The sequence below is a fragment of the Larimichthys crocea genome, chromosome XVIII (assembly GCF_000972845.2).
Source record: "Larimichthys crocea isolate SSNF chromosome XVIII, L_crocea_2.0, whole genome shotgun sequence".
NCBI classification, from domain to species: domain Eukaryota; kingdom Metazoa; phylum Chordata; class Actinopteri; family Sciaenidae; genus Larimichthys; species Larimichthys crocea.
The window spans coordinates 11035985-11050250 of record NC_040028.1 but is presented as its reverse complement, the minus strand read 5'-3'; the positions used below and the strand labels follow the sequence as shown (position 1 = coordinate 11050250).

General features: G+C 39.9%; 1 protein-coding gene across 6 annotated transcripts in view; it reads left to right on the top strand.

Moving 5' to 3' along the window:
- Positions 1–13502, top strand: part of dip2a (disco-interacting protein 2 homolog A) — a 76555-nt gene extending 63053 nt beyond the window's left edge. For 2 of the 6 annotated variants that reach the window (XM_019267040.2, XM_010743142.3), the window contains 21 exons: positions 373–512; positions 940–1076; positions 1535–1615; positions 2048–2175; positions 2643–2757; positions 3180–3381; positions 3487–3596; positions 3879–3959; positions 4320–4437; positions 4584–4705; positions 4902–5013; positions 5131–5240; positions 5607–5737; positions 5896–6064; positions 6469–6639; positions 9286–9347; positions 9924–9981; positions 10107–10181; positions 10705–10879; positions 11059–11182; positions 11342–13502. In XM_019267040.2, coding sequence (XP_019122585.1) covers positions 373–512; positions 940–1076; positions 1535–1615; positions 2048–2175; positions 2643–2757; positions 3180–3381; positions 3487–3596; positions 3879–3959; positions 4320–4437; positions 4584–4705; positions 4902–5013; positions 5131–5240; positions 5607–5737; positions 5896–6064; positions 6469–6639; positions 9286–9347; positions 9924–9981; positions 10107–10181; positions 10705–10879; positions 11059–11182; positions 11342–11594 — 2674 coding nt within the window. In that variant the 3' untranslated portion in view covers positions 11595–13502. Of the gene's footprint in view, positions 1–372; positions 513–939; positions 1077–1534; positions 1616–2047; positions 2180–2642; positions 2758–3179; positions 3382–3486; positions 3597–3878; positions 3960–4319; positions 4438–4583; positions 4706–4901; positions 5014–5130; positions 5241–5606; positions 5738–5895; positions 6065–6468; positions 6640–7049; positions 7080–9285; positions 9348–9923; positions 9982–10106; positions 10182–10704; positions 10880–11058; positions 11183–11341 lie in introns of those variants that run through there. The other 4 variants (XM_019267044.2, XM_027290912.1, XM_019267039.2 and 1 more) reach the window with 3 other exon arrangements.
- The last annotated feature ends 764 nt before the right edge of the window (positions 13503–14266 follow it).

The window sequence follows — 14266 nt, the reverse complement described above, 5'->3', positions numbered from 1 at the left end:
ATGGATCCAGAGTCTCCTAGAGTCACATGTTCATTCTGTTCCACCAAAACCATATCTGTGTCCTTTTGACGGTGTCAATCCTGCTGTAATAAAGACAATACACCGAGGGTGCGGATGGCTCAGTCTGCTATTTAAAAAAAAAAAAGGTGTAATTAATGAATTAAGACGGAACAAGCCTATGATGCTACTTTGATCTGCTGCCTGTTTTGTCGGCCATAAAGGTGTATAAGGAGTAAGTGACAGTGCTGGTCTCTGAAAACTGTCTTTCCATGTGTTTCATTGTGTTTAGTAATAAATATATAGTATATATAATAATATAAGTGTAACTGTAATAACAAAAATAAAAAATGTAACAACGTCTTTGTCCCGCAGACCTCCAGAAATGGGTGTTCCTCCTCCAGGGAAGGCGGTGCTGTCTATGGGGGGGCTGAGCCACAGTGTGATCCGTGTGGACACGGAAGAGAAACTGTCTGTCCTTACAGTGCAGGATGTGGGACAGGTCATGCCTGGAGGTACAGCACACTGCACTACTTTTTACTGCTGTTAATGAGTAAAATACTGAAGATAAAGATACACGATTTTCATTTTGACCCCGTTGTGTATCCCCACAGTTTTGCAGTAATGTTTTAACTATGTTATTCAGTGGCATCATTAGCATCTGTTTTGATGTGTTTACAGTAGAGCTCAAAGACCTCTTGTTTATACCTTAATACAACATTTAAAACCGACTTATAAAGCATTTTTCTGACAGTAATAAACAATTCATCCAATTAAAAATGTATTTTGCTCAAACTGACTTTTATGTTTTGAACTTTCTAAACTTTTTCTTAGATATTAAGACATAAGTCATCCAAATAGGAAACTTTAAAACCAATTTAGACATCTGCTTTAAATGATATGTCATGTCTCACCCTCCTGTCATCATGTCTGTGTCTCCAGCTGTGGTTTGTGTGGTGCGGGTGGAGGGGACACCCTATCTCTGTCAGACAGATGAGGTTGGAGAGATCTGCGTGAGCTCAGGTAGCACGGGTGTAGCTTACTACGGCCTCCCGGGTATGACCAAGAACGTCTTTGAGGTTAGTAAACAACTGTGCACATGCTGTTTATTTGCTGTTTAAGTCTTTAGCTACTGTATTTTTAAGTGTGTTATATGAGTAAACTGTATATATCATCCAGACCTACTGCTGCTGGATGAAACCTTGTTGTCAAAATATTAAATTATTAGGAGCAGGAAAGTATTTTTAGCTTGGTGATGTTCCATTTTAAAGAATGAAGAAAAGCCTTGGCCCAAAGTTTTAAAAAATGTCAACACACGCATGAAGTGGCACAAACCTTTCTCAAGGATAGTGGGGGAATTTAATTAATTGTTTACCGCGAAATACATTTTGTAAATAATGTCACTTGAAACTCAAATAAAAGTTAGTCAGTGCAGTTCCACCCCATTATGTAGAATGAGTCTAGTAAAGGCAGTGAACACTGTTTTGTACTTTATCCATGAATGTGTGTTTTTCATCAGTGTTTTGTCTTGTTGCAGACCATCCCAGTAATGTCATCTGGGGTTCCCATCAGTGACAGACCCTTTACCAGGACCTCACTGCTGGGCTTTGTGGGACCGGTAAGTTCCACCTCATTAATGTGCCGTTTTTTTTAACCTTAGTCCACTTTGATGTCTGTCTTATAGCATGTGTTTAAAACATATGACTTTTATGAAATCTCCTAGTTGTCGTATGATATGTGATATGACATACAGGGACATAGGGATTATTTCTGTCACATTTTTACACTTTAAAAGCAGTGAAGACTCATATTTTATACAGCCGACCTGAGATGAGGTCGAGACTACAATGAGTAACACAAACATAGAGGCATAACTTTGCCAGAGTAATCATAGTTTTAATAATTTTTCATGAAAGATTGAGGATATAAAAAGGTTGATGATCATTTGCAAGCCCTCAGTGCTTGTTGTTTAGATGCACATTGTGCTTTGGATGGAAAGAGGAAAAAGTCAAGATTTGCATTAACACATGTGCATTGTGTTTCCCAACAGGATAGCCTCGTGTTTGTTGTGGGGAAGATGGATGGGCTGATGGTGGTCAGTGGACGGAGACACAATGCTGATGATGTCGTTGCCACAGCACTGGCAGTGGAGCCCATGAAGTTTGTGTACAGGGGGAGGTAATATAATATAATATAAATATAGACTATAGCACCAGAGTTTACAAAGTGATTTGACAGACAAGCACAAACAGAACACTCAAAAATAGCAACAGAGAACCGACTCAGACAGAATGTTCCAAAGTCGGGGTGCTGATGGCAAAAGCACCTTTAGATTTAAGCCTCGACTTTGAAACAGCCAGAAGGGCCCCACCTGAGGACCTGAGGACCAAAGGCTGCGAGCTGGCTCATAACATGTCTGTTATGTAGCATGGAGCCAGATCTTAGCGTGCTTTAAAGGTGATTAAATAGTAAAACAGTAAAATCTTAAAATCAATTCGAAAACCGAACAATCAAAACGAACAATAAGCTAAAACCTATGTAATGTGATGTCTTCTGAGTCGGTTCTCTTCTGGACACCAGCAACTGATGTGATGAGTACAGTTCAGCTGTAACGATATTTCTTTTTATGTTGTGTGTGTTTCCAGGATAGCGGTGTTTTCCGTGTCCGTGCTGCATGACGAGAGGATCGTTGTCGTGGCAGAGCAGAGACCTGACGCCTCTGAGGAAGACAGCTTCCAGTGGATGAGCCGCGTCCTTCAGGTGCTTGCTGTCTTAGTCAAATCTTATTAAAGTACTACACCTGAGGTTTTCTATGATTTATTTAAGCAAGTGCAAAAATATATATACTGTTTTGTACACATCACACCAGGGTTTTAGGTTGATATTTTACCTTCCAGGAAGTCATTGGTTTCAGTTCTGTTCAGTTATTCGTTACAGTGAATAATTCTGAAATCTGGCATGAAGCGGCATCCTTGAATGCATTGAAAAAGTGCTTGAGAATACCAAATATTTCAAGCCTTATTATGTGCTTGAAATATTCATGGGTTGAAGTTAATGTTGGGTTGAAGAACAATTTTTTTTATATGCTGTAACATAAAAAATGCTTCCCCTGATTTACTTGACAGCTTTGCTGATCTCCACGTGTCCTCTGTTTCTGCATGTATCGCCTTGTGTGTTTCCAGGCCATAGACAGCATCCACCAGGTCGGGGTGTACTGCCTGGCTCTTGTGCCTGCCAACACGCTTCCGAAAGCTCCTCTTGGCGGCATCCATATATCTGAGACCAAACAGCGTTTCCTGGAGGGCGCCTTGCACCCCTGCAACGTCCTCATGTGCCCTCACACGTGTGTCACCAACCTGCCCAAGCCGAGACAAAAACAGCCAGGTACCTTACCCAATTTCTTCATTTTTACATTGATATGAATGTCAGCTCTAACTTTATTGCTGTGTACAGTATGATGACTTTGATGAATGTGGTTGTGCTGGACAGAAGTCGGTCCTGCTTCTATGATAGTGGGCAACCTGGTGGCAGGCAAGAGGATAGCACAGGCCTGTGGGAGAGACGTGGCCCAGCTAGAGGACAATGACCAGGCACGTAAGGTAGTCATCCTCATTTCATCCACTCATCACCTCTACACATACACTGCAGACATGGGTAAGGATCCACAGTGGAGGCAGTGCAATCGGAAACACGTTCAGCTGATCACTTCATGTGTGTGAACACATTACTGTTCTCAGTCACATCTCTCATTCATTCATTACAAAAACCCACCGTGTGCCGTCATGCGTGATTCATTCCACATTGTTTGTATGATAATTATTCATCGTCTCCGACTTTTTCATTTTTTTGTAGTTAAACTTGTGTGTCTCTCTCCCGTATAGTTCCTGTACATACAAGATGTGCTGCAATGGAGAGCTCAGGCCACTCCAGACCATCCTCTGTTTCTTGTTCTCAATGCTAAGGTACTGACTTTTTATCATGGTATATAGACTTTTTATTTTTTTTGCCATGGCAATATATATTTTGAAATAGTCAATTACCTAGAAATCCACTTGATAACCTGTTTATAGATCAAACATTTAGATGCTTATGTTTGTTTTGGGCTAATTGAGTTAGTTGAATACCTGATGAATCAACGCTACTATATAAAACAACATATATATTTAAGTGAAAAGCTACCTCTACCGAGAAATCTCTACTGCTCGATGAATCATCAGGAAGATGAAGACTACCCGTTATCCTTGAAATGTTATATCTTTTCAATAAAAACAGCAGTGTAGATAATTAAAATAACTCTTGTGTTTATCCCGTTTGCACCTCAGGGCACTGTGGCTAGTACAGCTTCCTGCCTACAGCTGCACAAGCGGGCAGAGCGGGTGGCTGCGGCACTAATGGGACGCCTCAACACTGGAGACCATGTAGCACTCGTCTACCCGCCAGGTGAGAGGCCTTAAAGCTACTTTAGTACTGTTCTTAAATGTCATCGGTGTCTTAGTCTTCAAGTCTGTTTACAACAAGATCAAACACCAGAGGGGTAAAGTTCTTAATATTATTGTATGCTACTGTTATTAAACATTCATGTGCAGGAATCGATCTGATTGCCACCTTCTACGGCTGCCTGTACGCTGGCTGTGTGCCAGTCACTGTCAGACCCCCTCACCCCCAGAACCTGGCGACCACCCTGCCCACCGTCAAGATGATTGTTGAGGTAATACAGAGTCTGTTGACCTGCATCTAAATTCTAGTTTAATCCCTCTCTGCAGTCATTAAACCTGGTGAACATTAAAAAATTAATTAAAAAATATGATAAACTGAATTATTTTAATAATCAGCACTGCACTGGTGCTGCGAACAATTAAAGTAATGTAATATGTAGTAATACCATCGTGTCTGTGTGTGGAAAGGTCAGTAAGTCGGTGTGTATCCTGACCACTCAAGCAATAATGAAGCTGCTGAAATCCAAAGAGGCTGCTGCTGCTGTGGATGTCAAGAGCTGGCCAATGGTGCTGGACACAGGTAAATTATATACACATGACCCTAAAGAGTAGATATTTAGTATGAGCAAAAAGAGGACATGGTCTGTGATTTCTATTCCTGCTTTAAAAACCTCCTCTACCTCTGTTCATCCTCCAGATGACCTCCCCAGGAAGAAGAGTCCCCAGATGTACAAGCCCCCAACCCCGGAGATGTTAGCTTACCTGGACTTCAGTGTGTCCACAACGGGCATCTTAGCAGGAGTCAAAGTATGTTGAATAATGAAAAACATGATCTCATCATCTGGGTAGTTTATCGGGTGTAGCTGTCATGCTGTCAGTCTTTCTTTATTCCTGTTAGCAGAAAGTTTATACGTCTTAATATTTTACAGATGAATCATGAATAAAACAATGATATTGTTACTGTCATTAGAAGCTAACAAAATACAAAACAAAATGTATGTTTAAGTTCACTGTCTCCAGCTGGAGTTTATCCAAAGAGTGTTTTGTTTTACTTGTTCTCTGTTAACACATTGTTGAGGTGGAATAGTAGATTACTAAAAGCTCAATAAGTTGAATTTTACTCCAGTTTTGATGCATCAATAATGTCTGTGTGTGTGTCATAATTTTCTCTAGATGTCTCATGCTGCCACAAGTGCCTTGTGTCGCTCCATCAAACTACAGTGTGAGCTCTACCCCTCCCGGCAGATTGCCATCTGTCTGGACCCCTACTGCGGCCTAGGATTCGCTCTCTGGTGTCTCTGCAGGTAAACGAGCAGCTTTGAACAAATGACTGGCAGTAAAACCAGAAAGAGAATCATCAGAGTTAAAGAGTCTGCGTTAGTGGCTGGAACAGACATGGTGTTATTTTCTGTGTTTAACCCTCTCAGCCTCTCTCTGTTTGCACGTATGCTTCTGGTTTCAGTGTGTACTCGGGCCACCAGTCGATCCTGGTTCCCCCTCTGGAGCTGGAGAGCAACGCGTCGCTGTGGCTCGCGGCTGTCAGCCAGTACAAAGTGCGCGTCACCTTTTGCTCGTATTCGGTCATGGAGATGTGCACCAAGGGCCTGGGTTCACAGACAGAAGCACTGCGGGTCAGTTTGTCTCCTTCAGGTGTTGATTGTTGTCACTGTGGAGGCAACAAACTGCAGCATTTTATTCCACAAACAAGTTACTCTCTTTCCCTATGGTAGTGTTGCCACAGTGCCGTAATTATCAAGACAGAGTTAAGATACCCTGGGGTGAAACACTCGTGTGTCAGTGTGCTGATTACTGTCTGAAGCACCTGAGACGGGATTTTTTTACAAATCATGTCTTTGGTTTAACGGGTAGAATCTGTTCGATTAAAGCAAGCTCTAATAATATGAAACTATAACCATTAAACCTTGTTTACGTGCAACTCCCATGTTCATCTTTGCAACTTGAGAGAGAATGATACTTGATGACTATAACTGCATTGTGTTTTTACACCTTGCTTTTTCTTATTTCCAACCTGCAGCTGCGAAACGTGAACCTCTCGTGCGTGCGTACATGTATGGTGGTAGCAGAGGAGAGGCCCCGCATTGCACTCACTCAGTCTTTCTCCAAGATCTTCAAGGACCTGGGCCTTTCACCACGAGCTGTCAGCACCACCTTCGGCTGCAGGGTCAATGTGGCGATCTGTTTACAGGTAAGCAGCCCGTGAAGGATGAAGAGGAGGAGGAGGAGAGTTGGAGAGGTCTGTGGCGTACAATGCTTTAGGGGCATGAATTTATGCAACAGTTCGGATAAAAATGAATTATTTATTATTATAGTTTTCAACTGAATGTAGGTAAAAACTAATTTAAATTTGTAAAAACGTATAAAGCTTCTTATATCAGAGATGTACGGTTTTTAAATACTTCACAGTCTGACTGTTGATCATTTTTTCTTTTCTCCTGTGGCTCTTTGATGTTCTGGTTATTTATTTCTCCCTATCCTTCAATTAGTTCATGTGTGTGTGTGTGTGTGTGTGTATGCATGTGTGTCCACATCTAGAAATATATATATATATATATACACATATATATCTTTATTTATCTGTCCTGCCCTGTCCGTCAGCCCAACAGGTTAGGGAAACTGGCTGAGCAGGTAAACTGTAGGATAAGAGTTGTTGTTTGCTCATTGGGCTGCTGCTGAGTCTGTGTGCGTGTGTGTGTCTCTGTGTTCATGTGTGTGTTTGTTGTTTATCTTGCATGATTTTTGAACATGCTTAACTTTAATTCACTGGTTCTTGTTTTGTTTTTTTGTTTTGTTTTTTCCTCTGACAAGCTTCGACTTACTCTACCACTGTTCATTTTAGCCAAGTCTTGTACAGATTGGCTCCCTACTATTGCCATATGATATATGTGTGTTACATCTGATGTGCTACTACATTATACCATGAGCTAGCAGCATGAACTCTACCATAATTCAGTTCATTTAGAAGGACTTCTAATTTGAAGAGTGCCCTGTCAAACTCTATGATCTTAAATCCACAATGTGATACAAATGTTTACAAGGAAGAAAAATCATTTATGTATGTTTTGTTTTTTTCATGAGGGAAATCAATGAATGAATTAGTTTTTTCCAATTCCAATACCGTAAAACCTCAATTAAAGTTGAGCCCCAATGAAACACCAAGTCCCCGTTACTTGCTGGGTGTTGAAACATGTTGAAAAATGTTTTTGTAGAAGTTCTTTGGATATTTAACACCTCTTGAAGTGCACCAGGTTACTCGCTTGAGCTAGTTCTAAGCTGCTTTGATCAGATTACATATACGTATATAAATGTTTAACCTTTTGTTCATATGGACATTCTCCATATTAAGTTTTATTTATTTAGATTTACTGCCATGGAAAACAAGAGAGACGAGTCATAAAGTCCAAATATGTGTCCATTCCTCGATTACTTATATTCTTTTAGTCCATAATAATCTTCCGATCAAAGAATCGAAGTTTTTTTCAGAAAAAAAATAATTAATTGTTGAGTATTTTATTGTCATGTCAAGTCCATTGCTCACAACAAAGACCGCACACAAAATGTACTGTTTGCATGTTTTCTTTGTTGTGCTTTGCTGGCTACAGAATAAATAAGAATAAGATTAAATGAATGATTTGCAATTCATACGATATTTTATAGCCAAATTTTTATACAAGTAATATTAATACTAGTTTAAATAAACAATATGATAGTTGTCCCATCTTTAAAATATAAAAATGCGCAGGTCATTAATTTAAGTTTTACGGTATTACAACTTTCTTTTACAACAATTTGCCAGAATTTGTTTTTGTATTAGTTGTTTTAGATATAACAATAAATGATTTAGTCATTTATATAATGAATGTTCTTTTTCTTTCACACCAGTAGTTATTTACTGAGAGAAGTTATTGTATCATTTTATTTCTTTTCTGCCATTTAAATTGCTCTTGTTTGATTTATTTTGGAATTAAGCTCCTGATTAACAAATACTACACACACCTTTCAGTTGTATCGGATGAGCCAACATGTTGATCAGTTTCATAAAAGAATAAAATATTTGACAGTAGTCATTAAGTGACTTTTAATTAGGCTAATCGGACATCTGACAAGTCAAGACAAATCTCTGGACTGAGTCTCAAATGTTGTAAAAATGTTTTTGAACGTCTGCTTTGGCTCGACATGCCGGCTCATTAAACTGAATCAGTCTGCTCTCTCTGTGTTTGGCTTTGACCTCACATACGACCATACAGCAAGTCATTGCTAGCTTGTGCTCTGGCTATAAACTGGCAAAGGAGTGATGGAAAACATAATGTGTTGTGACTAGTCTTACAGCAGTAATGATGACAAATCCCAAAGCTGAGGAAATCAATATCTGACATCCAGAATCAGTACTTGACAGATGGGTTAATTAGAATTCAGGTGGCAGAGCGAAAGACATTTAATCGAAACTAATGGTGCTCAGTTTGTATTTTTCTAACATTTGTGTGGCGTTTTTGTCCCAGAAGATAAATATTTGAAGGAAATAGACTACAGTTCATTCATAATTACTTCCAGGTTTCTAATAACTGGCACTGTAGCTTTTCCCAACCTTCTTATGCTTGTGTGAAAACAAACTGGCAGCATTAGATGAGGCGAATTTAACTCTGTGGGTACTTACAATGTCTGTGGCTACATGGTTGAGTCCTAACTATCGTAGCCTGGCTGGTTGGCTTCTGGCTGCCCCCGTTTCCCTGCTTTGTCAACAGTTGTATCATAAGCAGCTTCCACCTGCACATACAGCATTAATGTCAGGGCTGCAAGAGTTACATTACTGACTCACGTCCCACTTTTTCTCCAGGGAACAGCTGGTCCGGACCCCACTACTGTCTATGTGGACATGAGAGCTCTACGACATGATAGGTAATTACATACAAACAACATATGAAATAATCAGTGCTGTTATTATTCTGTTACATTTTTTTTTAGATATTGTTTTTATTCAGAAAAGAAGTATAAAAATATTCAACATTTCTAGCTATATACATACATATGCATATATAGAGAATAAGAAGAAGTATTACATCCAACAGATCTTCATTTCCAGGTGTTTTTATATCCAAGTGTACTTCTGCTTAAATCTGCCCCTAGCTTCATCTTTCTCACATAAAGTCAATTACATATAAATTAATAATTCAAAGAAAGGGAAGTAGCACTAAGTCTCAGTGGACTTGTATAAAGTCTGCTCACTTTGGGGTTATAAATTCGATCCCATTCCCAGAATATGTGATAATGACTTGCTTACACTTGAACCACATTGTCTCCAACACATCAAACTCATATTTCTGTCTTAATAATATTCCTCCAGCAATGTTCTCTCCACGGTATTCTTGTTTTGATTATCTATGTCATCCTTTTTAGATGTTTTGTGTTTTTCCTCACAAATGCTGAGAATTCACTCTGAACTCATTTTGTCCTTTTTGTTTACATCTTCTTCAGGGTTCGCCTGGTAGAGAGAGGGTCACCACACAGCTTGCCGCTGATGGAGTCTGGAAAGGTACGGCATCGTGTAAACATTCACTACAACCCCACATATAACTGTGATATCACACCACAAAAGAGTTGTTCTTTTCTCAAGCTGTCGTGGTTATTTGACATGTTGCTGTTTGTCTGTTGTCGTAGATCCTTCCAGGAGTGAAGGTGATCATTGCCAACACAGAGACTAAAGGACCTTTGGGAGACTCCCATCTCGGAGAGGTAACGTCTCCTGAGCTTTTCAGAGCAGACTTGTTTCACCTGGTTGTCACCCACTGACTAAAACTGAAACTTACACAGGTGTTGTTAGAAGTAAATAACATTCACCACAGAGTATTAGACATAATATGATTCTTTGTTACTGACTTGCTACATGTACACAGATTTACAGTAACCATGTTACTACAGTTCATGTAAACTTGCTGTGTGTAAGACATGGAGCCATGTAGCAGCACTTAGTGATTAATATTATCCTATTTATCTGGCTCATTCTGATCAGGCACACTACAGTAACCACCAAACAGGTTATGAATATTGAAGTATTTGACATTTTAGAAATAGTCAAGGTTTCAAAGCAGAAAGAAAACAGTTTTAGTCATAATTTTATTGGCAGTGCAGACGATTCAATACATTTATTCTCTTATACAAGTGTCAGATAATGACACACTAGATCTGTAACTTTGATCGACAGATGTGTGGTCATCTGTGTAACAGTTATTTATTGTCATTACTGTGTGTGTATTAGATCTGGGTGAGCAGTCCCCACAATGCCACAGGCTACTACACAGTTTATGGCGAAGAGGCGCTGCACGCCGACCACTTTAACACCAAGCTCAGCTTTGGCGACACGCAGACTGTCTGGGCAAGGACGGGCTACCTGGGCTTCCTCCGGCGCACTGAGCTGACCGATGCCAGCGGAGGTGAGACTCATCGGGGGGGGGTCTCACTAACGTACAGTCAGTGAATTGTCTTAGGTGTAAACTGAGCTCATACTTTGATGCAGAAAACTAGAAAAAAGTCTAAAAATGTTTTCTACATCAGCATTTTGTCAGATATTAACTGAGAAATCTGTGACTGTGTGTGTGTGTGCATGTCTCAGAGCGCCATGACGCCCTTTACGTGGTGGGCTCTCTCGATGAGACTCTGGAGCTGAGGGGAATGAGGTATCACCCGATTGACATCGAGACCTCTGTTATCCGTTCTCACAAGAGCATAGCTGAATGGTAAGAAATTCACATCGAATTTAGATCACCACTTTATCACTGTTCAGTTTGAATGATTCTTTATATAGTCGGATGTTTACCATTTCATAGTCAAAATACTACTGTATGCTGACTTCTTTTTTTCATTTTTTATTTGTCTCCACCTCCTCCTCCCACCAGTGCTGTGTTCACCTGGACCAACCTCCTTGTGGTGGTTGTGGAGCTGGAGGGATCAGAGCAGGAGGCCCTGGACCTGGTGGCCCTGGTCACCAACGTTGTCCTGGAGGAGCACTACCTCATCGTAGGGGTGGTGGTGGTAGTCGACCCCGGCGTCATCCCCATCAACTCAAGAGGGGAGAAGCAACGCATGCACCTCAGAGACGGATTCCTGGCCGACCAGCTGGACCCCATATATGTGGCTTACAACATGTGAGGGCCCTGCTGCAGGAGGGTTATACCCCTCCACATGGCTTATCACACAAGAGGAGACTGCAGGACTGTAAATACGGAGGCTCTTAATTGATGCATCTGTCGAAAGAAAGCAAGCTGCCCTCTTCTTTCAGCTCATGGAGTGGAAATATGATATAGAAACATGGATGCAAAACTTCACAGCAAAATGGGGAGAAGCTCCAAGACAAATAAGATTGACACAAACCTCATGTCTGTTTCTCCCTGTGATTTCTTGCCTCAACAAATTTTTTTAAAGGGCATTCTGGTTTTGTTGAAGTGAGTTTTGTATGTATGATAACGTCTGACTCCTTAAACCCAGGACACCCGATAAGCAGTCCAGCAGGTGGTTAAGGTATAATACTACACTGTGCCATTAACATAATTTACTTTTGTCAGTCTCCAAATCGTGAATGTTAGCTGTGTTTGCCAAACCCTTGTGCCATAGAACAGGACAAACACCAGTACCATAATCCTGGTTAATCAAGCTCTAACATGTTTCATGTTCACAGAGCCTCCTGTGTCATTGCAGGTCGTGTGCTTTTCATTCGAAATGTTCTCTCTGATCTCTGATCATTACAGCTGTGGGAGCAGATTATGGCTTGCATTGTGAAGTGAACCCTAATTTTTGTGTTTCAGATTATTGCATCAACAAAGAAGCACACAGAAATATTGGAGGAGAAACAGTTAGTGTTATTATTATTATTATTATTATTTTTATTTTTGCTCATTCCAGCTGTAGTGCTTTAGTTTGTAGTGTCAGTAACAGAAACCTTAGAAAAAAAATGATGTGGTTTGACTCAATCTTGTTCTTTTCTAAATCTAAAATGTGTAATATAGTTATTGTTTTATCTAAACAACATGCAATATGAGTGATGTTGCTCTGAATGACAGCAGACAGTAAGTGCCGATCATTTGAAGAGATGCGATGGCGAGGAATATAATCGTTGCTTACTGTTAGCAACGTGCCAAATGATATGAATTAAGCCTTAAGTGTTTTTTCAGACGTCTGTTCCTATCCCAGCTCCTGTTTAACTTAATTTTGTGAAGTTTATTAGCTGTTGGATAGGGGAGGAATATGCAGATGGAGGTTAGGTATGGTAAATCCTGCTCTTATTGCACCCAAAGTCTTGATCTAAGATGAATATACTTGATCCTATCAGCCATTACAAACACACACTTACTCCATTAATATTTTTAATAACGTCTGTCCCTTTTGTCGGTTGTGTCGAATGTGTGTTTTATAGCAAAAGACTGGAAGAAATAGTAGCTGATTTGGGTTTGATGCAGAATGTTATAGCCTCATTTCGAGTGCCATAAAATTGAATGAGAGTTGAAAAATGTTAGTTGCATGTACTGTATGAGTTAAGTGTCTAACATGCTCATAACACCACAACCTCCCGCTGTATTTCACTGACTTTGTAAAGATCCACTTCCCTGTATGTTGCTTCTTTTTTTTCTATGTGCACATCCCTTCAGAAACAGGCTCTACAGCCTGCTGTAAGTATGTACAGGTTTTTGTGTAAATTATTAATAGATGGAGGAGGAAGCATAACACAAAGACTGAATCTGATATATATGTCAACTTCTCCCTCACAGATAAAAAAAAAAACTATTTGAAATGTATCCTTTATGTGTGGACATTGGGAAGAGACATGAAAAGCCTTGTAAACATTTTTATAGTATGAAAGTACAGTGGGAACTGGCCACGAAGCACACTCCGAGCACAAGGAGAAGACCGTTATGCTCCCGTGACTGCTGAGATGTCACATCCTCCAGAGCAAACTTTTGTTGTTAACATATGGAAAGATACATTTGTCTGATATATGGTTAGTTGTCATTATTTTCATAACATGATTTCTTAATGAATAAAAAAAGTCCTTTTAACTTGAAATGTTTGTCTTCACTGGCAGCTGAATATCCAGGTGTCCTGTTTAGTAAGAATATTTAATTTTTTTTTTTGAATACTACAGTCTGAGGCCTCAGTTAACACATATTCAGGTTCAGCTCATAGTAAAAACCACGAAGACGTGTCCAATATTCTGGTTGATGGAAGTAAAACTGGAACTTGTGGGTTTTGTTGCAGAGGTAAGAAAGCTAAATTTAAAATTCAAGTGGCATTTGTAACTATGCTAATAGCTAAACACCCACACTTGGAACACAGCTTTCCCCACAGCCATCGGGGGCAGTCTGAGGTTCAGCAAACTACAACTGAACTGTAGGAGTCGGAAATCGAACTGACAGCCCTCCAATTACTAAACCACCCACCCAAAAAAGTGAGTGCTGAAACCAAGTTAGTGATGTGAATACCCACGTTAAAGGTCCAGTGTGTAATATTTAGGTGCATTTCTGTGCAGGAATGCAAATACAATATTCATTAGTGTGTTTCCATTAGTGTACAAGTATAAGAATTGCTGTGTTTTTGTTGTCTTAAAATAAACCCTTTAGATCTATAGTGAGAGTGGGTCCTCTTCCAGAGTCAAACACTGATCTAGATACGGCCTTTTGCTTTTTATGTGATTTTTGCAGCCAGAGTTTGTCCTACACACTTGGAAGAAGAGGGTGGGATTTGAGGGGGTATTTATTTAGTCTGCAACTTCACTGCTATGTGCCACTAAATTCTACACACTTGACCTTTAAAGTTTTTTCTGTGCTCAC